At 39.6% G+C, this 23,116-nt stretch overlaps 1 protein-coding gene and 1 non-coding gene across 2 annotated transcripts; one reads left to right on the plus strand and one right to left on the minus strand.

Annotated features, from left to right (window-relative positions):
- Nucleotides 1–3,914: 3,914 nt before the first annotated feature.
- Nucleotides 3,915–4,021, minus strand: LOC145033186 (small nucleolar RNA R71). Its single transcript, XR_013677423.1, has one exon. It is a non-coding gene; the product is annotated as a small nucleolar RNA R71 (small nucleolar RNA).
- A 10,655-nt stretch (nt 4,022–14,676) lies between these two features.
- On the plus strand, nt 14,677–16,166 carry LOC145031231 (F-box protein At2g02240-like). The gene is made up of 3 exons (XM_078979743.1): nt 14,677–15,106; nt 15,407–15,525; nt 15,614–16,166. The coding sequence occupies exons 1-3, from the start codon at nt 14,834–14,836 to the stop codon at nt 16,026–16,028; spliced, it is 807 nt and encodes a 268-aa protein (XP_078835869.1). The 5' UTR covers nt 14,677–14,833; the 3' UTR covers nt 16,029–16,166.
- The last annotated feature ends 6,950 nt before the right edge of the window (nt 16,167–23,116 follow it).

A 23,116-nucleotide genomic window follows, 5' to 3' on the forward strand; every position in this document is an offset into this window, starting at 1 on the left:
TGGTTTACTGCGATGCGTCTATATCCGGGTTGGGAGCGGTGCTTATGCAGAGAAGGAATGTGATAGCATATGCATCGAGGCAGCTGAAACCTCATAAGACGAGGTATCCCACTCACGATTTTGAGCTGGGGTGGTGGTATTCCCCCTCAAAATTTGGCACCACTACTTATATAGGGTTCAGTGTACCATATACACAGACCACAAGAGCTTGAAGTATCTCATGGATCAGCTCAACCTGAATATGTGCCAGAGGAGATGGTTAGACGTGGAGAAGGACTATGACTGCGAGATCTTGTATCATCCAGTCATGGATAATGTGGTAGCTGATGCCCTGAGCTGTCAGGCAGAGAGTTCCTCGATTCAAGACATGTGTATTAGAATGACAATGATGACTCTGGTTTTGGATACCATCCGAGAGTCCCAGGCGGAGGTCGTGAAGTCGGAGAACTGCAAGAGGGAGCGGGTGATTGGACAGGTTTCAGAGTTTGTGATGGATAGTCGAGGGCTTATGTCTTTCCGAGGGCGTATTTGGGTGCCATATACGGGTGGAGCTTGTGGTATACTGATGGTGGAGGCGCACAGATCGAGATTCTTGATCCACCCTAGGGCCACTAAGATGTACTTGGACTTTAAGAGAGACTACCAGAGTGGCTGTATATGAAGATAGATGTTGCATGGGTAGTTGAGAGGTGCTTCACTTGCCGCCGGGTCAAGACGGAACATCAGTGACCGCATGGTCCTTTGCAGTCGTTACAGAATCCCCAGTGGAAGTGGGAGCGGATTTCCATGGATTTTATCACCAAACTACTGAGGAAAACGCATGAGATTGATTCGATCTGGGTGATTGTGGACCGACTGACGAAGAATGCTCACTTTCTTGCTATTAGTGAGAACTCTTCTGCAGAGAGGTTGGCTGGAATTTATGTGAGAGAGGTGGTAGCATGGCACGGAGTGCCAATCTCGATAGTGTCGGATCAATACGTAAGTGCCAATCTCGATAGCCCCAATCTTCTACAGACACTCGAGGACATGTTGCGTGTGTGTGTCATGGACATCGAAGGAACTTGGGACACCTACAAACCACTGGCTGAGTTTTCCTACAACAACAACCACTATCCGAGCATTGGTATGCCTCCCTATGAGCTTCTTTACGGGAGGAAGTGTCAGACTCCCATTTGTTGGGGGGAAGTAGGACAGAGAGTGATGGGTGGCACCGAGATAGTGTTGAAGATGACCGAGTAGATTCAACAGGTCAAACATACATTATTGATGGCACAGAGTCGCCAAAAGAGTTATGCGGAAAAGTGACAATCCGAGCTAGAGCTTCAGGTCGGAGATTTCGTACTCCTGAAGTTGTCCGCTTGGAAAGGGGTGATCCAATTCACGAAATGGGGAAAGTTGGGGCCACGATACATCGGTCCTTTCAAGGTGACCGCTAGAGTGGGCAGGCTGGCATATCAGTTGGAGCTACCTGCGGAGTTGAGCTAGATCCATAACACCTTCCACGTATCGCAGTTAAGGAAGTGTGTAGCCGATGAGACAAAAGTAGTACCACTAGAAGACATTCAGGTGGATGCGAGCCTGAATAACATCGAGAGGCCGATCACGATTGTGGATCGAAAGGTTAAGGTTCTAAGGAACAAGGAGGTTCCCTTGTTTTAGGTCCAATGGCAACATCGGAGGAGGTCCGAGCTAACTTGGCAGCCGGAATCAGATATGCGGGAGCAGTATCCAGAATTATTTGCGGAGCATGACTTCGAGGACGAAGTCTGATTCAAGTGGGGGAGATTTGTAACATCTCGAGTCCAGGTATACCTTATGAACCTTGATCTACTGAGTTGTTGTCTATTTTGGTCCTCATTATATAAAGAGTGAAAAACGAGATGCGGGAGCAGTATCCAGAAGTATTTGTGGAGCATGACTTCGAGGACAAAGTCTGATTCAGACTTTGCCTCTCTTTTGTTAAGTGCTTCTTGTTTGAGTGTTTTAGGGTTTTTTCCTAAAAAGGTGGAGACTTGATGAGATCTTGAACTTCAGAGACTAAGACCAACCCCTTTTGAGCATATGAGTAGTATAATGTCATAAAAATCCAATCTTTGGATGTTGAAATCACTCCATGCTTGAGTAATGAGCTCCCTTGAGACAAAAGAGTGTATATCTTGAGGTTGGTGACCTTTTTAGCCATGCAAAGGCTTAAAGTCACTAACTTTATGGGTTAGGAACTATTATAGAGTCTAGATCTAAGGTCTTAACAATTTAAGACCAAAGGAGTGAGGATGACGAAACTGTAGAGTACGTTAGGTGTAAATCCAGTACGCACGACGTAAGGGTGCGCATCCCTGATGCCTGCATGGCATTTGAGTATGCGCAGCGTACTCGCTACCGTTGAATTTTATTGACTTTTAGGGTTTGGTCAAATTATGGACTATTAAGCCTATGGAGAGGTAAAATGGTCTTTTACCCTTATATGAGTGTAGAAGGGTTAGTCTAGCTTCTTGAGGGCCAATATTAATTAGGGATAATTACTATGTGTTAGGGGGAAGCGAGAGCGGTGGGTAGAGTTCGAGATTTCCGAGTTCAAGGTTTTCACTTGCTAGCTTACGAGGTGAGTCTTATCACTATACTTTACCTAGAGTGGTGACTATGCATGACCAAAGGGTCTTATGTGCTTACATTAGTTATATGATATTATGCTTTTGTTTATGTGATTTGTATATGCTATATCTTGAGCTTACAAATCTAGGACCAGAAGGTTAATAGGGTTGGGATTGGAAGGTCAACAGAGTTAGGACTGGAATCACTCCATGCAAAGGCTTAAAGTCATGCATGCTTGAGTAATGAGCTCCCTTGAGACAAAAGAGTGTATATCTTGAGGTTGGTGACCTTTTCAGCCATGCAAAGGCTTAAAGTCACTAACTTTATGGGTTAGGAACTATTATAGAGTCTAGATCTAAGGTCTAAACAATTTAAAACCAAAGGAGTGAGGATGATGAAACTGTAGAGTACGTTAGGTGTAAATCCAGTACGCACGACGTAAGGGTGCGCATCCCTGATACCTGCATGGCATTTGAGTATGCGCAGCGTACTCGCTACCGTTGAATTTTATTGACTTTTAGGGTTTGGTCAAATTATGGACTATTAAGCCTATGGAGAGGTAAAATGGTCTTTTACCCTTATATGAGTGTAGAAGGGTTAGTCTAGCTTCTTGAGGGCCAATATTAATTAGGGATAATTACTATGTGTTAGGGGGAAGCGAGAGCGGTGGGTAGAGTTCGAGATTTCCGAGTTCAAGGTTTTCACTTGCTAGCTTACGAGGTGAGTCTTATCACTATACTTTACCTAGAGTGGTGACTATGCATGACCAAAGGGTCTTATGTGCTTACATTAGTTATATGATATTATGCTTTTGTTTATGTGATTTGTATATGCTATATCTTGAGCTTACAAATCTAGGACCAGAAGGTTAATAGGGTTGGGATCGGAAGGTCAACAGAGTTAGGACTGGAAGGTCTACAGAGCGAGGACCGGAAGGTCCATTAGAGTTGTGGGACTAGAAGGTCCCACTGAGACACATTGACCTGAAGGTCTTATAGATTTATAGCCTCGAGTGGCTAATTATATGTGTGTGGTATTTTTAGGAACTCACTAAGCATTTGTGCTTACCGTGTTATGTGTTTATGTGTTTCGAGTACTTCCGAGGATCGTGGGAAGGCATCAACTTGATTGTACACACACAGAGCTGGAGTTATATGTTTTATGGATCCTGGATTGTGATAAATACTTTTGAAAACTATTTTGAAATATGTGATGACATTATCACTTGAGATTTTGGAGAATTATTATATGTGATGTTGATAATTTTAAATAAAAATTTTGTTCAAAAATTTTACGTTGTTAGACCTTCCAAGATAGCTAAACTCAAAAAGGCAATAGCAAATTTTGAGCAAAATCCGGGTGAGTCACTTTATGAGGAATCGGAGCGCTATAAGCGATTGTTGAGAAATTTTCCTCAAAATGACCTCAATATACAACAAAAAGTGTCGATCTTTTATAATGGTGTTAATGTCATGACAAGACAACTCCTTGATTCCCAAGGACCACGTCCCAAGAAAATTTTGGGGGAAGTTAAGGAGTTAGTGTAAGAATTTGCAAAGCATTCTCGTGAGTATCACAATCCAAGAAGTGAGGAAGTAAAAGGAAGCGGGGGTGGAAATTCTACAAACATGGCTGCTGTGATGGCCATTCTTGATACAATGGACAGGAGGATGACAAAAATGGACCAAAAAATACATGTTATAAGAGTTGGATGTGAAAGGTGTAATGGTCCACACTTGACCAAGGATTGCAACTTAGATGATAATGTGTATAAAAAGGCTCAAGTTTGTTATTCGAGTGGGGATATGTATGATGAGGATTGGAGAAGCCCAAAGAAGGAGTGGCCGCCATATGATGAATACAAGAAGCAAAAGGAAGAGAAATATAAGCAGACAGGCCGAGGCTTCTACCAAAAAGAGATACCACCGACTGAGAAGAAAGTAGATTTGAAAAACATTTTGACCCGATTTATGGAAGCTTCCGAGAAAAGGCATGATGATACCGATGCAATGCTAAAGGAACACATGCAAATGATGAAAGAACAACAAACACTGATGATTGACCAGCAAGCTTCATTAAGAAATCATCAAGCATCGATCCATAATCTCGAAGTCCAAATTAGTCAACTAACTACCTTAGTGAGCAACAAATTATAATCATAATTTCCCGAAATGAATGCTTACTCCCATGTTATGATGATCGAGACTGAAGAAGAGGCAATCTATGAGTTCCTAGAAACATTAGAAGTGGAGCCAAGCTAGCCCGAACCAGAACCGAAGAAGTTAAAGATCGAAAAGCAAAGATATGTTGAAATACCAAATTCATGACGTGAGCCCGATATGCCCACGACGTGGGATTAGTCTGAACAGAAAACTACGGAAAATGTTCCGGCTTATCGTCCTCCATTACCATTTTCATCCCAAGCTAATCTTAGTCCACTAGAAAGGGAGCATTTGGAATTCATAAAGCACATAGGATGTAGTTATGCTGAAAATCCATTGAAAGAAAATGGTTCTCACTTGCTAATGTAGATCGAGAAATAAATAGAGGTGAGGGTGATGTGGTAATCCCTAAAAATCGGTCCCAAAAATCTCTATATTGAGTTTACAAATACACAAACCTCTTTTTTTTCTTTTCATTAGAACCATGTGAAGGTCAGATGACGGCGAAAATAGTGGTAACTGATACATTAGGAAAACCTTGTCAACCACCATGAAACAATTAAGAGAAAGTTACAGGGTTTCCGTTGCTTTACCCTTTGTTGTTCACAAACATGGAATGAAAATAAAGGAAGGGTCTTGTTTGGCTAGGGTGTTTTGAAATGATTGTGCATTGTGGTGGTATATGTATCTACACAAATCGACATGTGAGTAATGGAGTAGTAGTGTTGGCCATCCTCTCCACTTTTGATCGCAGATACAGTAAAAGAGGGGATAATGAACCCTAGAAGGCCATTACATTGAGCAGTCGCAAAACATTTAGAGAGTGAAAGGTAGTGCAATGGTGTATTGTTGGCTATTATTTTAGTGATCCGGTGGGGGGGGGGGGGGGGGGGCTGTGGTGGTCCGATGGGAGTGGAGGCAAGAGGGGATGAACCAGGTTCAAAAAACTAGAAGGGCGATTAAGGTTTTCCATGGAGAGAGAGAGAGAGAGACATGAAAGCGTGGTAAGAAATAATGATTTTGGAGTAGGATTTTTAGTTTTCTTCTTATTCAAATTTTGAAGTACTCTGGATTTTTATTTTAAGACCAGAATGCCACCCAAACTTCTTTTGAATGAACGAAGCTTAAGTGATTAGTATCTAATGTCTAATTACCTGTACATAGGTACACTCTATTGTGCTTGGATATCAACATTTCACACAGATCATAAACAGAACAATCGTCACCGTCCAATGCGGATCCGACGGTCCGAATCATGTTTCCTTGCTTTTTTTTTTTTTTTTTTAAGATAATAGGATTTATTTGTTGCACCTTTGGCTTTACAATTTGTAATTAAGACATTGATTATGAATGATTTATAATATGGTATATATATATATATATATATATATATACACACACACACACACATACACAATAATACATATAAAATATTTGTAGTGTATTTGAAACATAAAACCTAAAAAGATAAAATATTGTTGTTCTTACAATAATCAAATCTCAATCAAGAATCTGAGAATGGACCGGGAAGGAAGAATAAAGAAGGTTGTTGGCTGCGTTTTAGAGTTTCACTCTTTTAATTTTCAAGAATCGAGATTAAAGGGACAGGAGGACACAAGGTGTAACATCCCAAAAACATAGTCTGAAAATTTCGTTTAATTTAATGATAAAACCATAGTCAATAAACCTCATATAGAAATCATAAGCAATTTATCTCAAAATATTATAACAACTGTCAAATATATTAGAGTATAAACATCCCAAGCTGAACAAATGGTGTGTGCACTGCAATCTTCCCGAGCTCCTCTTTTGAAAACTGAGTACCTGAAACCAAAACTGAAACTGTAAGCACAAAGCTTAGTGAGCTCCCCCAAACTACCACATACCATACAATAACATATAAACACATATTGGGCCTTGCCCACTGCATCGGGACGAAGCCCGGAAACTGCATCGGACTGAAGTCCGGAACAGACTGGGACCTTGTCCCTTGCATCGGACCAAAGTCCGGAACTAACTGCATCGGACCGAAGTCCGGAACTGACTGGGACCTTGTCCCCTGCATCGGACCGAAGTCCGGGACTAACTGCATCGGACCGAAGTCCGGAACGAACTGCATCGGACCGAAGTCCGGAATTGACTGGGCATAGCATAGCATAGCATAGCAAAAGCACATATCAAATAGCATAACACACATGATCATAAACTCATATACTGCATACTACGTCAGGCCGTTGCCCATAACACTTAACACATAAATCCTATCTGAGCCACGAAGGCATCAAACAAACTAACAACTACATCGGACCAAAGTCCGGAAACTACTGCTACTAAACGGGCCGACATTGTGGCCTTAGACCCGTTCCTACTGGAAGGAAACTCACCTCACACTGCTGAAGTCCCGCAGACACAATCCCACACTGCTGAAGTCCCGCAGACTCCACCCCAGCTGCTGGCTGACAGATTCCCGAAACGATTTCTATTTGCACAAAGGTCCAGCCACCCCCCCTTGGTGGCTCACGGTGACGGCAGCAACACTAAGAAGGTAGCAGCAGCGGTGGTTGCGATGTTATCCATCACCCAATGATGGTGGCGGTGGTCTTTCTTGTCCCTCAGTCGAGCAAACGAACAGCAACCACAGCCCACTCCCCATGCTAACAACCCACGAGCTGAAACACACCAAAACTGCCTCTTCGGATTAGCAAATGACGACGGGCACGGGGTGGAGAAGAAGAACTAAGCGACGGCGGCTCTTCGATGGTCACGAAAATGGACGCAGCAGCGGCGCTTCCGGTGGCGAAGAAGTGAACGCAGCAAGGTTGTGCATGTCGGTGCTCAACAACGTAAAAGGTGGGATGGCGGCGATCGACTCGGACTCGTCAGATCGAAAAACGCACGAAGAAATGGAGTGGCGGCAATGTAACAGTGGGACGATGGTGCTCCGATCCCATCTTCTCTTCTCGTCGGAATGATAACAGCGACCACAGTAAGGCAACACGGTTGTGGTAGCGGGTGAACTGAGCTATCGGATTCGGTGTAGCAACCGGCGGCTGATGAGGGTTCCATGGTGATGGCGGCTACCGGTAGTGAAGATGGAGAGGGTGACGGCTGGTTTTCAATTAGGTTTAGGTCACAATGAGTCATCGCAATGCATATATACTCGGCCATTTAGAAATTTCCCCATAAATACATTTTCAGCCCCTCATTCTCTTATTCCTTTCAATCTAAGTCCATAAGTTACCTTTTTAACTCCATCCCCTAAATTCTTTACAAATTAACTCCGAAATTTACCAATTAGCCCCATGACCTCAAAATCTTCTCCAAAGAAATCCTATAAATTACCCTTTAGTCCCTTCCTTCATAAATACTTACAAAACTAATCTAAAACTTACACTTTTAACCCCCAACTTCTAAAATTCTTCTCAATTTAGTCTGGGACATACAATTATTAACCTATTTAAATAAACAGGGCGTTACACAAGGTAAGGTCGGCCATGTTTACTTATTTAGGCGGAAGCTCGATACCCTCCATGATAAGACCCTTCTTCCAGTGTCCCAACTTGATCTCCTCATACACCATCTCTACCCACTGTTATATTCTTCATTGTAATCAAATTCTCCCAGTTTGATCTCCATCCACCCATCCTTCCTCTTATGAGGAAACACACAATTTTCTTGCACACGATCTGGCCTTTGAAGATAAACATTTTCAGTTTCCATTTCTAACCCACCAAAAGTTAACCTTGTTTTTGCTGGCACATAAAGTCCTCTTAAATCCTCAGTAGTTCGAAAGACAAGATACGCATCATATGTATTGTTTTGGGACAACATCATAGCTACTATTTTTCCATGGTTTGAAAGCCAACAAACTTGTTTAAGTATGCACACCTCTGGAAACCTGCACAAATGGCATTGAATACATATGATTCCCAAATTAAGGTACTATGCTTTTCTTATGTTGAAGATTTTCTAGAGTTCATGAGTTAACTTTGTGAAATATGAAGTTTTTTTTTTGTTTCATAAGTATGTTGCTATTAATGGTGAAAAGCCATAGATCCATTTAGGTAGCATGTACCATTAAATGTTAAGTTAAATTTCGCATGTAGAATGTTATTGTAACCTAAAGTACCCAATAAACCCCTCTATGAATCAAAGCCATGGCAAAATGTATTCTATTTTGAACTGCCCTCCAGGTGAAGGAAATTACTTTAATTGAAACCACATTAGTGCAGACTATTGTCAGGTTTAGGACCAATATATGATAGTGGTCAATCTTGTTCTTTAGACCCTCAATTATCTATTTCTATCTGATGCCAACACAAACGTCCATTGATCAATACCAGTCATGATTTATATGAAGCAATATCGGTATATAACAATTCCAATTCATGAGATAGAGCACCTACAAAGGGATACGATCTCCATTGCCATTGACTTTTTGGTGAGTGTACATTTTTTGTGGTTACAGTTCGTACAGACCAGATATTTGCTTTTCATTTCTAAGCCAATCGTCTTGCAAAAACAATGTGTTTTCCTCTGATTTAGTGGATTATCTGTAAACTTCGTTGGTACAAAAATCCTATGTTTATTAAACTCTTTTTTGGATTTAACAATGATGTTCTTGTGATACTTTTGTTTGATAAGCACTCACAAGGTTCTTGTCTCGTATTATGAATACATGATATTATACAACTCCATAAAGATGAAGGTTTCGATTTCAGCCTCCACCACCACTTAATATAAAACGTATACTAAGAGCTCGAATCGATCCAACTCCAAGACCCCTACCCTCCTTGGAAACGGTGACCTTATCCCAAGACACGCAATGAATCTTTCCCTTCTCTTTATTTCCTCCCTAGAGGAGCTTTCTTCAAATTTTCTCAAGCTTTTTATATTGAGATTAGTGCCTATAGTCATAATAAGCCTGATACTATTACTATAAATAATAGTGTCCTTTTGGGTTTCACATAAGAACAAAATAAAGCAGATAATAAAATATATTTATCTTAGGGACTTATTTTGTAAATTAATTAATTGTTTAATTAATTAGTAGTAAATAGAGGAATATAGAATACTCCAATATGATTTGAATTCCATAAATAATTATAGTTAAGTTTAGTAATTATATCTACGGTTTCAAATCACCTCCCTACAAGTAGAAGGCCCCAAATCCAGATTTACAACATGAGAAATATACCTTTCCGTTACAAAGTCTCGGAACCCTCAAAAACCTTGAATCGCAGGAAACCCAATTCCTACGACGTGGACATTGAATTGACATGATGTGGTGATACTCAGATTCGTTTTTCACGGAATTGCTTATGGTAGAACTTCAAAGGTGGTTTGGATCCATTAGTGTTTTGGTTCTTTGGTGCAATTATTAAAAAGGAACTCTACGCTAGGTTCTCTAGTCCAATGAACTGACTCATCAAAAGAAGAAACCTACAAAGAAATCAAAGTATGTTTTTCCTACTTTGTGTGTCATATCAAAGTTACATAGATTAGTTGAGTTAGATCTATCTCGGTTTGAGTCTTTGATCAGAATTGTTTATGTTTCCGCTGCCCAGTTATTGATCTCTATGAGTCTCAAAACCCTTTATTTCTAATACCCCGATTAGGGCCATAAATAAGGACAGAAAGTAGGTTGGCAAAGTACATAAAACGTATTTTATGAGTTTTAAACGTCCTCCAAATGATAGCGATTTTGAATTCCCTGATGATAACTTTGAGTTAAATTTATTTATGATGGGTTTCTATTTTTAGTCAAATTCAAGTTAGCCCCAACTGATACCCCGAGACAGGTGAATGAGAGGTATCCAACCTCATATCCAAGGATGTTTGCCCAATCCATTGTTTCCAAATTAGAGGCCCCAATCCCAAAAACCATAGATTTATGGAAACTAACTTTAAGGTCGAAGGACACGTAGAAGCACCTTAGAAAACGAGAATGGTTTTTAAGGTTGGATTGAGACCATTCGCCAACAAACAGTGCATCATCTGCATAAAATAAATAAAAAACTATTAGGCCACCATATGGAATTCATACTCCTTTGAAAATGTCTTTTTTTCTTGCTGGTTTAAAGGTCACATTTAATCCTTCCATAACGATTATGAATAAGAATGGAGAGACTCAGCCGCCTTGGCGAACACCTCTAGTTATGTTAAATTCTTTAGTAGGTGTGTCGTTCACGATTATTGATGCTTAAGACGAATGAAGACATCCCGGAATCCTAGATCTCCATCTATTACCGAACCCCATCTATGAGAAAATTGAATCTGGGTATTCCCAATTTATGGAATCAAAAGCCATGTCGAAATCCACCTTGAATAGTAACACTTTTTTGTTGATCTTCTTAGCCCATGCATATATCGTGATGATGATCAACAGGCCATCCAGTATGTCACGCCCTCCACCTAGCCCTATCGAAAATAATGGAAACCTGAATTACCCGCTCGACCCGTTTTCAATCCGGGTAATTCGATTCGGGTAACTCGGGTATATATTTTTGGGTATTTGGGTTACCCGATTTTTTTAGACCGGGTATAGGGTATCTGATTTGGGTTTCCGTTATACTCGAAAATACCTGATTCATCTAAAAAACCAAAGGGCTCGTTGGGTAATAAGCTCATTTATCCATATGTTGTTTACGACTTTACCCTCATTCCTGTTCATTGATTTAAAAAAAATAAATAAATAAACCTTTGTGCATTTCTTGAGTCTTCCATCGAAGTATCGAACCTTATGAAGACAAAGAGACATCTCCAGTGGACTTCAAACTTAACTTAACTCGTCGTCGCTGGTTATCAAGTCGTCACCAACACTTAATGATTTAGACTTCAAACTTCAAAGTAAGTGATTACTTGATATTTTAAGTATTATTGACTAAAAAATCTCAATATTCAATGTTTGAGTAACTTCGTTTATGCCTCGTTGTTCTTATAAAAAATACTAATAGAGCACGACATATTTACTTAATTATATTTATTTTCCGGTAATACCCGAATTATCCAAACCCGACCTACTACCCGAATTACCCAAATTTAATTCGGGTTGGGTAAAGGTATCTCTTTTAACATAAAAAACCCGAATTACCCGACACCCGAAAAATTTACACGATCAACACCCTTACCTCCACATTAGAGCTGACAAAAATCGACCCAACTCACCAATCCAACCCGAACCCAACCCAAAATTACCAGGTTGTGTTAAGAATTTAAACCTATTTAAGTTAAATGAGTTAACCTTTCTAACACATTTAATTAAATTGGTTAGGTCATATAAAAATTATCAACTTGTTTTTAACCCACCAACCCATTTAACTTTAATTTATATTTAATTTATTAATTATTTAAATATTATCATGTATTAATCTAAGTATTAGTTTATACATTACAATATTATTATTTACATTTAACAAAATGAAATCTTAATTCCTACTTTTTCTTGGCAACAACTCTAGTTACTCTCTAATATCACTTAGGAATTACATATCTTTAATGTTATTTGAACAATTTCTTTCTATATGTGAATTGAGATTGTGATTTTGTCATATATTGAAATGTTATTTAAGTTAGTGGTGTAATCTTTAGTTAATTAATTAATTTAGTTTTATTTTAAATGGATTAATCCAAATTTAACCTATTTATTTAATAGGTTGAGTTAAGAACTATATAAACAGATTAACTTGATAATACCTATTTATCTAAAAGGTTGGATTGGATTGAAAATATCAATACATTTAAATAAAAATAATGGATTGAATCGAAATTTTAAACTCATTTAATAAATAGATTGAACCTAAACAAACCTATATAAACCTATATAATCTATTGCTATCTCTACTACACATAGACATTGTACATCATCGATTACTCCGCCAGCTCACTCCACGTAGACATTGTACATCATCGATTACTACACCAATTACGGATTTAATCCTAGCGGCCAAAATTTTGGTAATTATGTTATATACGCATCCAATAATTATCTTATACCGTCAACAAAATGTCTCGAAAAAAGATGGTATTGATCAAATTGTTCTAAAATTACAGTTATAGAAATTTACGTAAAATTAATTATTCTAAAGAAAAAAATAATAAAAAAATTATTTAAATAAGTCAAAAGTTGATAGAAAAATTGATTTGTTTAGACATATTTTTTACAATTTTTTGATAAATAATTTATTTTATTGGAGTGACGGTAGTTTTGACTTTTTGACCACGTTTTATATGATATGTTTGTGTATATTGAATTGAGAATATGACTTATCAAGGTAATTAACTTTTCGGTATGTTTACATCTGGGTAACTATCTTTTTTTTGTACATATGTAGGTAACAAACTTTTTGAAAGTGTTCACATATGACCATTATGACCTGCTATAGCAGGTTAAATCCTAGATGTGAACTCTTTCAACAAATTTGTTACCTAGATATGTACAAAAAAAATAGTTACCCAAATATGAACAAAATGAAAATTAAAAATTAAATTACATGAATGGTCCCTATGGTTTGGGGGAATTTGTGGTTTTGGTCCCTAATTTATTTTTTTAACTTAAATGGTCCCTACTATTTATTTTTGTTGCGCGTTTGGTTCCCGTCTTACCTAAAAATACTATTGTGCCCTTATTAATTAATTTTTTTTAATTAATTTTCTTATCTATGTATTTATTTTATACATATTTAAAAAAATTAATAGACCACACATATTTGTATCTCCTCGGATGATCTCTACTGTTTATTTTTAATTAATTTTTTTTAACTTGGATGATTCTTACTGTTTATTTTTGTTACGCGTTTGGTCTCTGTCTTATCTAAAAATACTATTTTTCCCTTATTAATTTTTTAAATTAATTTTCTTATTTATGTATTTATTTTTTATAAAACCTGAAATCACATTTGAGAAATTTAATTTGAATCTTACCATTAACCATCTCATCTCTGATCCTCCCCATCTTCTATTTCTTTTCCATCTTTAGTAACATCAACGTCTTCACCGTCCTTCTTTTTTCGGTACTTCAACTCTGGAGAACCAACACCATAACCTATAGTCTCTTCATATTTACTGGGTTGTGGTGTTGTTTCGACGGAGTTGAAGGACCGAAAAAAGAAGTAATGATGAAGACGTCGATATCACTAAAGATGAAAAATAAATAGAAGTTGAGAATGATGAAAGATGGGATGGTGATGAGATACAGATATGTGAGGTCTACTAATTTTTCTTAAACATATAAAGCATAAGTACATAAACAAGAAAATTAATTAAAAAAATTAATAAGGGCACAATAGTCTTTTTAGGTAAGATAGAGACCAAGTTCGTAACAAAATTAAATAGTATGGACCATCCGAGTTAAAAAATTAAATTAATTAAAAAATAAATAGTATGGATCATCCGAGGAGATACAAATATGTGTGGTATATTAATTTTTATAAATATGTAAAAAATAAACATAGATAAGAAAATTAATTAAAAAAAAATAAATTAATAAGGGCACAATAGTATTTTTAGGTAAGATGGGGACCAAACGTGCAACAAAAATAAACAATAGGAACCATTTAAGTTTAAAAAAATAACTTAGAGACCAAAACCACAAATTCCCCCAAACTATAGGGACCATTCATGTAATTTAATTTTTATTTTCCATTTTGTTCATATTTGGGTAACTATTTTTTTTGTACACATCTAGGTAACAAACTTGTTGAAAGCGTTCACATTTAGGATTTAACCTGCTATAGCAGGTCATAATGGTCATATGTGAACACTCCCAAAAAATTTATTACCTACGTATATACAAAAAAAATTAGTTACCCAGATGTAAACATACCAAAAAGTTAATTACCTTGATAAATCATATTCCCTATTGAATTCACCACCCTCCGAACACTTCCCGTTCCTGACATGTTCGGAAGGCACGAAAGTACTTTTGCAAAATTCAACGAAATTTTGGTCTTCAATTATATTTCAATTCTAAGCAAATTATTTTAGGGCTACTCAACATTCGCCATTTGTAAACCGAGAGTCCGAGACTAGCACACACAAACACACACACAAATAAAGCAATAGAGAGAGAGAGATAGATGATTAACAAAGCAGCCAGTCTCTCGGTGTTGCCGGAAGGATGTCTGTCGGACGTACTATCACTAACTTCACCGAGGGATGCGTGCAGTTCTGCCTCCATCTCCAAAGGATTCAAATCAGCGGCAGATTCCGACGCCGTTTGGGAACGGTTTCTGCCTCCGGATTACCGTGAAGTCATTGGTAGGTCGGTTTCTCCGGTTGTTTTTGGCTCTAAAAAGCAACTCTATCTCAGCTTATCGGACGCACATATCCTCCTCGATCGTGGCAATTTGGTAAATCGAACATCCTTATATTACACTATTTCCCTTTTCATCGTTAATTGTTAAGTACGTCTACATATCCTCTTCAATCTGTGTGCCCAATTGTATAAAATTTCCCCTTAAAGTCGACTCTTGAACTCTTGAAAAAACTTGTTGGAGTTAGGTGAGTTATATGAAGGGTAGTCATTGAAATTAGATATTTTTTTTTTTGTTCAAATCCTATAATACATTCCTACCTGAGAGATATAGAGTTTTACGATGTATGTATTAAACAACTTCTGCTAATATTTAGCCTCATAATTCCACAAACAGAGCTTCCAGCTAGATAAGGAGAGTGGGAAGAAGTGTTATATGTTAGGAGCAAAAGAGCTATCAATTACATGGCAACACGACACTCAATACTGGGAATGGGGTCATACACCCGAATCAAGGTCTCTTTCTTTCTCTCTTTAGTGTCATCACGTTGTATTGTATCATATGTTACCATTTTACATTCACACATAATTGCCATTTGTGCAGGTTCCCGGAGGTGTGCATACTTACACAAGTTTGTTGGCTTTCAATCCATGGAAAATTAGCAGCTGTGATGCTGTCCAAAAACAGCACATATGTTGCGTATCTTGTTTTTCGAACTACTGAGGATTCCTGGGGGCTTAATGTTCCAGCAAAAACAAGGGTAAGTTTTGGTGGGATAGAAATGGAGACTGAAAATGTTTATCTTCGAAGACCACATCGTGTGCAAGAAAACTATGTGTTTCCTCATAGGAGAAAGGATGGGTGGATGGAGATGACGTTGGGAGAATTTGAGTGCAATGAAGGAGATGATGGAGATGTAGAGATGGCGTTTGAGGAAATTGAGCATTTAAACTGGAAGAATGGTCTTATCGTGGAGGGCATCGAACTCCGGCCTAAAGAACTTGCAATGGATCGTTAGGTTATGTTATTCATGGATGTAATACAAAAACTCTTTTCATCTCTTTGTCGTGTCAATTTTACAATTATAGGATTGCAACAATGTGATATATTGGACTCCTTACTTATAATTTATAATACATATGTTACTCATTTTTAATCATCCTCCTTAATAAATGAAGGTTTTTTTACCATTTGTTTTTTCTCATTCATTTGGACACATGATATTTTTTAGATTTTTTAAATTTTCTATTTTCCACTTGATATTTTATTGTATTTTTTATTTTATTAAATTAAAATTTCATATTTAATGTGTAAGGTAATATATATGTAAAGTATTTATTAGAAAGAGTTTATCTATGTAATGTATTTAATACATTAAAGTCTTATTAATTTTAATAATTCAAATTTTTCTCATTTTTCTTATAAATTCAAACTTTTCAAATTGTTAAAATTTTATATTTGTTTTTTTAATTAAACTCATGTAATACATGGGTCTCACACCCAGTTTCTAATAAATGAAAATAATTTTACCATATGTCACTCTCACATTAACTTGGACATATGTTATTTTTTGGTATTTTTAATTAAATGTTATTTTCATTTGTCATTTTCTTTTTTTTTTTTATCTTTTCTTAATTACTACATCATATTTACACCTCAACTAATCATTACCTTAATTGAAAATAACCAATAAATTACAATATTAGTATTCATATAATATTTAATATGTTAATTTCCTTTTAAATTAAATTTTAAATTTCAAATCTAAAATTTCAAATTTAAATAAGTTTTAGTTTAAACTTTTATATTTAATTTTTGTTTTATCAAACCCGTATATGTAACGCCGTAAATTTCAAAACAAATTTTTTATTTAAAAATAATGGTTTAATTCTTAAACACACTTTTCTTAAAATATCATTCATAATCAAATTACAAAACATAACTCCGTTTTCACTTGCATAATAAACCAGGATCCTCAAAATATGACTCTTTCGCTGGTGTGTACAATCAAGCCGGTGCCGTTCCGTGATCCTGAAAAAACCTGAAACACATAACACAAAACACTGTAAGCACGAAGCTTAGTGAGTTCCCCAAAATACCACGTATAACACATATTAGCCACTCGAGGCTATAACTCTGTGGGTTCATGCACCCAATCTCTGTGAACCCTCGGGTTCTAACTCTGGGAACCTTCCGGTTCTAACTCTGTAAACATGCACAACATAAATCACATAGAAATAATGCAGTACAACACATAACATACACAGCATACAAATACTCTATCACATAACTCTGGTTACCTACTCAAGGTAAAGTATAGTGAGAAGACTCACCTGGCAAGCAGGAAGCAGATATCCTCACGCTTGCATCTCGAACCGCCACCATCTATCACATAAGGCAAATGCTCTCATGAACATAACTCTGGAGACTAGACTCTATCCTCTCTTGGCATCCTCTCAAGGGTAAAAGACCATTTTACCCCCTTCTTGGCCCAAAGGCCACATTATTGACCAACCCTAAAAGTCAACGGTCAAACTTTGACCCAACTCGCCGAGTGCACCCCGGTGACTTGGCGAGTACACACATGTCCACTAACTCTTTGGGATCCTCTCTCGACACGTCGAGTGTTTTCCTAACTCGACGGGTTCCACCTGGCATGAGTCGCGGGGCCACCATGACTCAACTCGCCGAGTCTCAAGAACAACTCGGCGAGTTCCGGCTTGACTTAGCCCACCCGTCAACCCTCTTTGACTCTCCCTAACTCACTGATTCAACCCCTTAGCTCGGAAAGACCACTCGCTGAGTGGTTATGGACAATCTTCATGCTACTTGTCGATTCTGTTCTTCAGACTCGGCGAGTCTATGCCATGCATCAACTCAAACTCACTCCTGTGGTCAGATTCGTTCCAATAACTCATAGATCCAGTCCTTCCAAGCTCATACATCACGTAAAGTTACTATCTTGGTGCTCATGCAAAGGTTCAAAGGCCTTATTTGAAGATATGGTCTCTAGAATGCTATTATAACCTTATGGCCTCCATTAACGCTCATAAAGCTTGAGGGAAAAGGGTCTCTGGACCTCTTTGGGTCTAGATCTAAAGCATCAACACGAGAAAAGGCCATTTACTCCATGGATCATTCCAAAAAGGCCACAAAGAAACCCTATCTCTAAGATTTACACCAAGGACTGAGAAAGGAACGAATGATTACCTCAAATGAAGTCTTTGAGCTCAGAAATCACTGGATTAGCACCTTCTTTGGTCTCCTCTTCCCTTGGTCCTCTTCTATAAGCAAAACACCCACAAATAATCAAGGATCTTCCTCTTTTCTCTCATAAAACGCTCAAAGACTCTTTAGGATTCTCTCTGGGGTTGGTGGCTGCAAATGACAGCCATAAGCCCCTTTAAATAAGTCTCATACCCTGGAAATTAGGGTTTCATTAAACAGTGTGGACTCGCCGAGTCCACTTTTGGACTCGCCGAGTCCGGACGCGAACCCGTGCCTATAACTGCGATCATACTCGGCGAGTTTGGACTCTAACTCGCCGAGTCTCCTCACAAATCACCAACAAAATACAAAATAACTAATACCTTGGAAACCGGGCTATTACAATTCTCCCCCACTAGAACTAGACTTTGCCCTCGAAGTCTCGCTCTGCAAATAACTCTGGATGCTGCTCAGGCATCTCACGCTCCGGTTCCTTAGTCATCTCGGACCCCTTCCGATGTTGCCACTGAACCAAAACCAAGGGTACCTCCTTGCTCCTCAGAACGTTGACCTTCCGGTCCACAATTGCGACTGGTCTCTCTGCATAGTTCAGGCTCGCATCCACCTGAATGTTCTCTAATGGCACTACCGCCGATTGGTCAGCTATACACTTCTGTAATTGCGACACGTGGAAAGTGTCGTGAATCTGCCCCAACTCTGCTGGCAATTCCAAACGATAGGCTACCCTGTCTACCCTCGCTACCACCCGGAATGGACCAATATATCGGGGGCCCCAACTTGCCCATCTTCCTGAATCGAATCACTCCTTTCCAAGGAGAGACCTTCAGGAGCACAAAGTCGCCGACTTGGAACTCAAGCTAGGATTGACGCCTGTTCGCATAACTCTTCTAGCGACTCTGAGCGGTCAACAACCTTTGCCTGACCTGTTATATCTGCTCTGACGTCTGAAGCACGATCTCTGTACTTCCCCTCACACGTTGCCCTACCTCTCCCCAGCAAATGGGATCCGATACCTCCTTCCCTACAACAACACAAAGGGTGGCATACCGATGCACTAATGATGGTTGTTATTGTAGGAAAACTCTGGCAAGAGCAATTACAGGCCACAATCCCCCCCCCCCCCCCGAAATCTAATACACATGCCTGAAGCATATCCTTGAGCGTCTGAATCGTTCCCTCGTTCCGAAGTGTCCACAGACATCACCTATGGCAAACTCTAGCTCATTTCTCGTATTCATCTTCGATACTGATCACCAGGTCAGCTGTTGGCCCCACAGTTGAACCCCCAAGGGTCACACATAATATGATCCAAAATATCTCACTAACTTCCTCCACGTGACTACCATCACGGCCCAACAACACGCAAGTCACGGAATTCCCTTTTTCTCATAAAAGTACCATCCAACCGAAGATCGACTCAGCTCTAACCTTTGGCATCTGCTGCGCATATTCTCCCGCACGCCTTCCTGACCCTTCCCGACAGAGACGGAGACTCCAATCTCGCCCCGGTTTAACCACCGGCTCCATAAACTCAACACTAGGGCTACTCAAGCCTAAAACTTTTCTGCATCATGAACTCATCGGAGAACACTCCATCATCATAATCTCTAGCCAACTAGTGGGCACTATGGCTTCCCGCAACATTACGACAGCCTCTGAGTAGTGATAATACGGCTCCCCGTAGTATCACAACGCCAACTAACTAGTGAGTACTACGACTCCCCGTAGTACCACGACTCCCTCCTTCTTACTTGTGAGTACTACGGCTCCCCGTAGCATCACAACACGCTCTAACTGGTGAATACTACGGCTCCTCGTAGCATCACTACTCTCTCTCTCTCTCTCTCTCTCTCTCTCTCTCTCTCTCTGACGTGTGAGTACTACGACTCCCCGTAGCATCACAACTCCCTCTGAATGGTGAATATTACGACTCTCCGTAGCTTCACCCTATACTCTCATTCTTACCACAATGCCACACTAAGCTCACTACTCCTGCACCGAAGACTATCATAGGTAGTTACACACACTTGCCCTGATATGCATTACAGACTCTGGCGGCAACCGCCATAACACAGAACCTACCTCTGCGGAGATCTACTTCCTTAAATAGTCCCTCTTGATGACAATACACGAAGGGCTCCCACTGGAACCGTCGATACATGATACATCACTCATCAACTTAAACCCAAGACTTTAAATAACTTCAAAACCGGGACGGTAAACGCGGAAATCACGGAACACCATAACAGAGCACCACAATGTCCTACCCCTACCACTAATTCCCGCACTCCCAGCACCATACACATACATCAATACATTTTCTCTGAATCCCATAATAATTTCCTATTTTACTCAATGCGCAAGTCAGTGCATCCAAGCACTCAATTGGAATACAAGGAAGGCGCTAACCCTTCAGAACACACTGATGATCCTCCAAAACCCTTTCGACTACTGCTCAAAATCCAAGCAAGAATACACATCCCAGCCCGGGAGTTGGCTACTCAATAATCCTCCACCCATATTTCAAACTAGGAGTTCTCAACTACCCATACCATCATTACGAGTCTTCCACTTGAAACGACTCTAGCTACCACCAGATTCCTGACCATTGACCTCCTGCCGTGGAGACACCCATCCTTTTCTCAGACATATACCACATGCATTATCCCATCCTGCACCTTTCCTTGATCACCAATGACCCTGATCTCATGAATTCAAGTCATAGGTTTCTTTATCCAACCCCTAACCGCTCTTGTACAAATCTATGGTTCTCTCAATAAACCACCCGGTTCTCCCCCACTTAGGGTTTGAACCATCACTATCTGACACATCAACAATCTCACGAACTATTTTCACTAGCAATAACGCACCTGCCCCTGGAAGGTGCTATGCAACGCCCGATAATCCCTTTTAAGGAAATCAATCGATCTCATATACTCTGAACCTCAAATGAAATCCTCAAGAACTTCTCGTCACGACTGCCTCTAGTCGTTCCAAGTCTCGTACCAATCCAAAACCAAACAACTCAACTGTCCAATAATATCACTGACCCATAGACTGGACCACAAAATCATCATACTCCCCTATCTCGACTCATCAACCAACGTTCCATCACATGGATCTTCCCAAGAACAGGGACCCACTCCCATATTCAATACCCAATATAGATAGAAAAACCATTGCACAGATAAATTCGGCTGGACTCCCCACTGATACCTCTACAATACGCCCTACTATACTCAATAGGTGTAACGTGGTCCTTGACTATCTCAGTCCCAAATGACTATCTGCTCATAGTAAATCACTACCTCGTGGCACACATGCTACCTGATACTCTGATGGAAAATCATCCTCAATGACAACCTGCAGGGTTTACCCCCAAACCCAAAACTCAAACATCTTGCCTCTCATGTTTCGTACATGAACATAAACAGCACCACCCATGTCATAGAAGGTGATATCTCCTCTATCGACTGATTGCTCAACTCAAACCGAAATTTTCCCTCCCTCTGGCTCCTTACCAAAATACTCTGAAAGGCTCTCGACCTCCCTCTCAAGGGACGTCTCTTTGAACTCAATCATGGTCCACTGGCCTAAGGCCCATAGCGTCCAATCTCTACCTCATCAATCATGATCGGATAACCGAAGAACCACGAGCATCATTCAATACGAACCATGGTACTCATCCTATGACATTTCTTCTCAATATGCTCCGATGTATGATACACAAACCGTAACATCACTCCTCGATCCGCTCCGATGCATGGTACCTGAACCATAGCATCACTCCTCCATCTGCTCTGATGTATGGTACTTGAAACGTAACATCACTCCTCCATCTATCCCGATGTATGGTACTCGAACCATAACATCACTCCCCCATCTGCTCCAATGTATGGTACTCGAACCATAACATCACTCCTCCATCCGCTCTGATGTATGGTTCTCGAACCATAACATCACTCCTCATTCCACTCATTAGAACCTTCAGAGTACTCCCTGTATCAAGTATGGGTCCTCTGCTTTCAGTAGTACGGGCCCATACTACCTGCCACATCTACCCATACTTTCCACACGGACTATCCCGGAGCTCCTAAGTAGCTGCTCGACCTGCTCGTTTACCAATTCCGTCGTGCGTGCTCGCTCCCCAGCGAAATTCTCTATTCTGCCAGCGCACTCATCTGGCTAAGGTTACTCCCTAGGCTCTTCCTAGATTCCGACACTTCTCTGCCATCAGCTGCTGAAGAGCTCTTAACGATGCCAGCCATCTACCTCCTGAATATCATCATATTCGCTTGGTAGCTGACTCCCATCATCGAGAGTTCCACAAAGCACGAAGCAAGCAGCATTCGAGCATTGAAGAATACATAGGACTCACTCTAGGTGATAACTCCACTTGCTCTGCTCATCCTTGAAAGTACCACCGAACTCTGCAACTCTTTCCCTCGCGGGTTCTAACTATTCTTTCGCTAAGTACCACGGTACTCATCTAGGTATCTCCCCTAGATTACTCCTCTACATAAATCCCATAAAGGATTCCAACTAAATATTCTCACTCATCACATACTCAAAAGCACATCGCATACAACAGCAATTCCTAGGCTAAGGCATCACAAATCAGGCCACTATAGTCCTAAAATATGAAATACCTAGCCTGTCTCTAGCATGCAATAATATCTCATAAAGTGCATCATAAATATATCATAACACAAAAGTAATGGTATTTTGGGAAATCACCGTTCGGGCTCTGGCTGATTGTACACACTGGTCTTTCTCGCTTTCTCTTTGAACTCTTATTCACTTTAGAAAATTATTTCTTTGAAAGCTTTTCTTACTTCCTCAGTTTGAGTCCAGATTTACCCAAAGGTGCATCCGAAT

Source organism: Lactuca saligna, chromosome 2, assembly GCF_052625555.1.
Source record: "Lactuca saligna cultivar CGN05327 chromosome 2, ASM5262555v1, whole genome shotgun sequence".
Classification (NCBI taxonomy): Eukaryota; Viridiplantae; Streptophyta; class Magnoliopsida; order Asterales; family Asteraceae; genus Lactuca; species Lactuca saligna.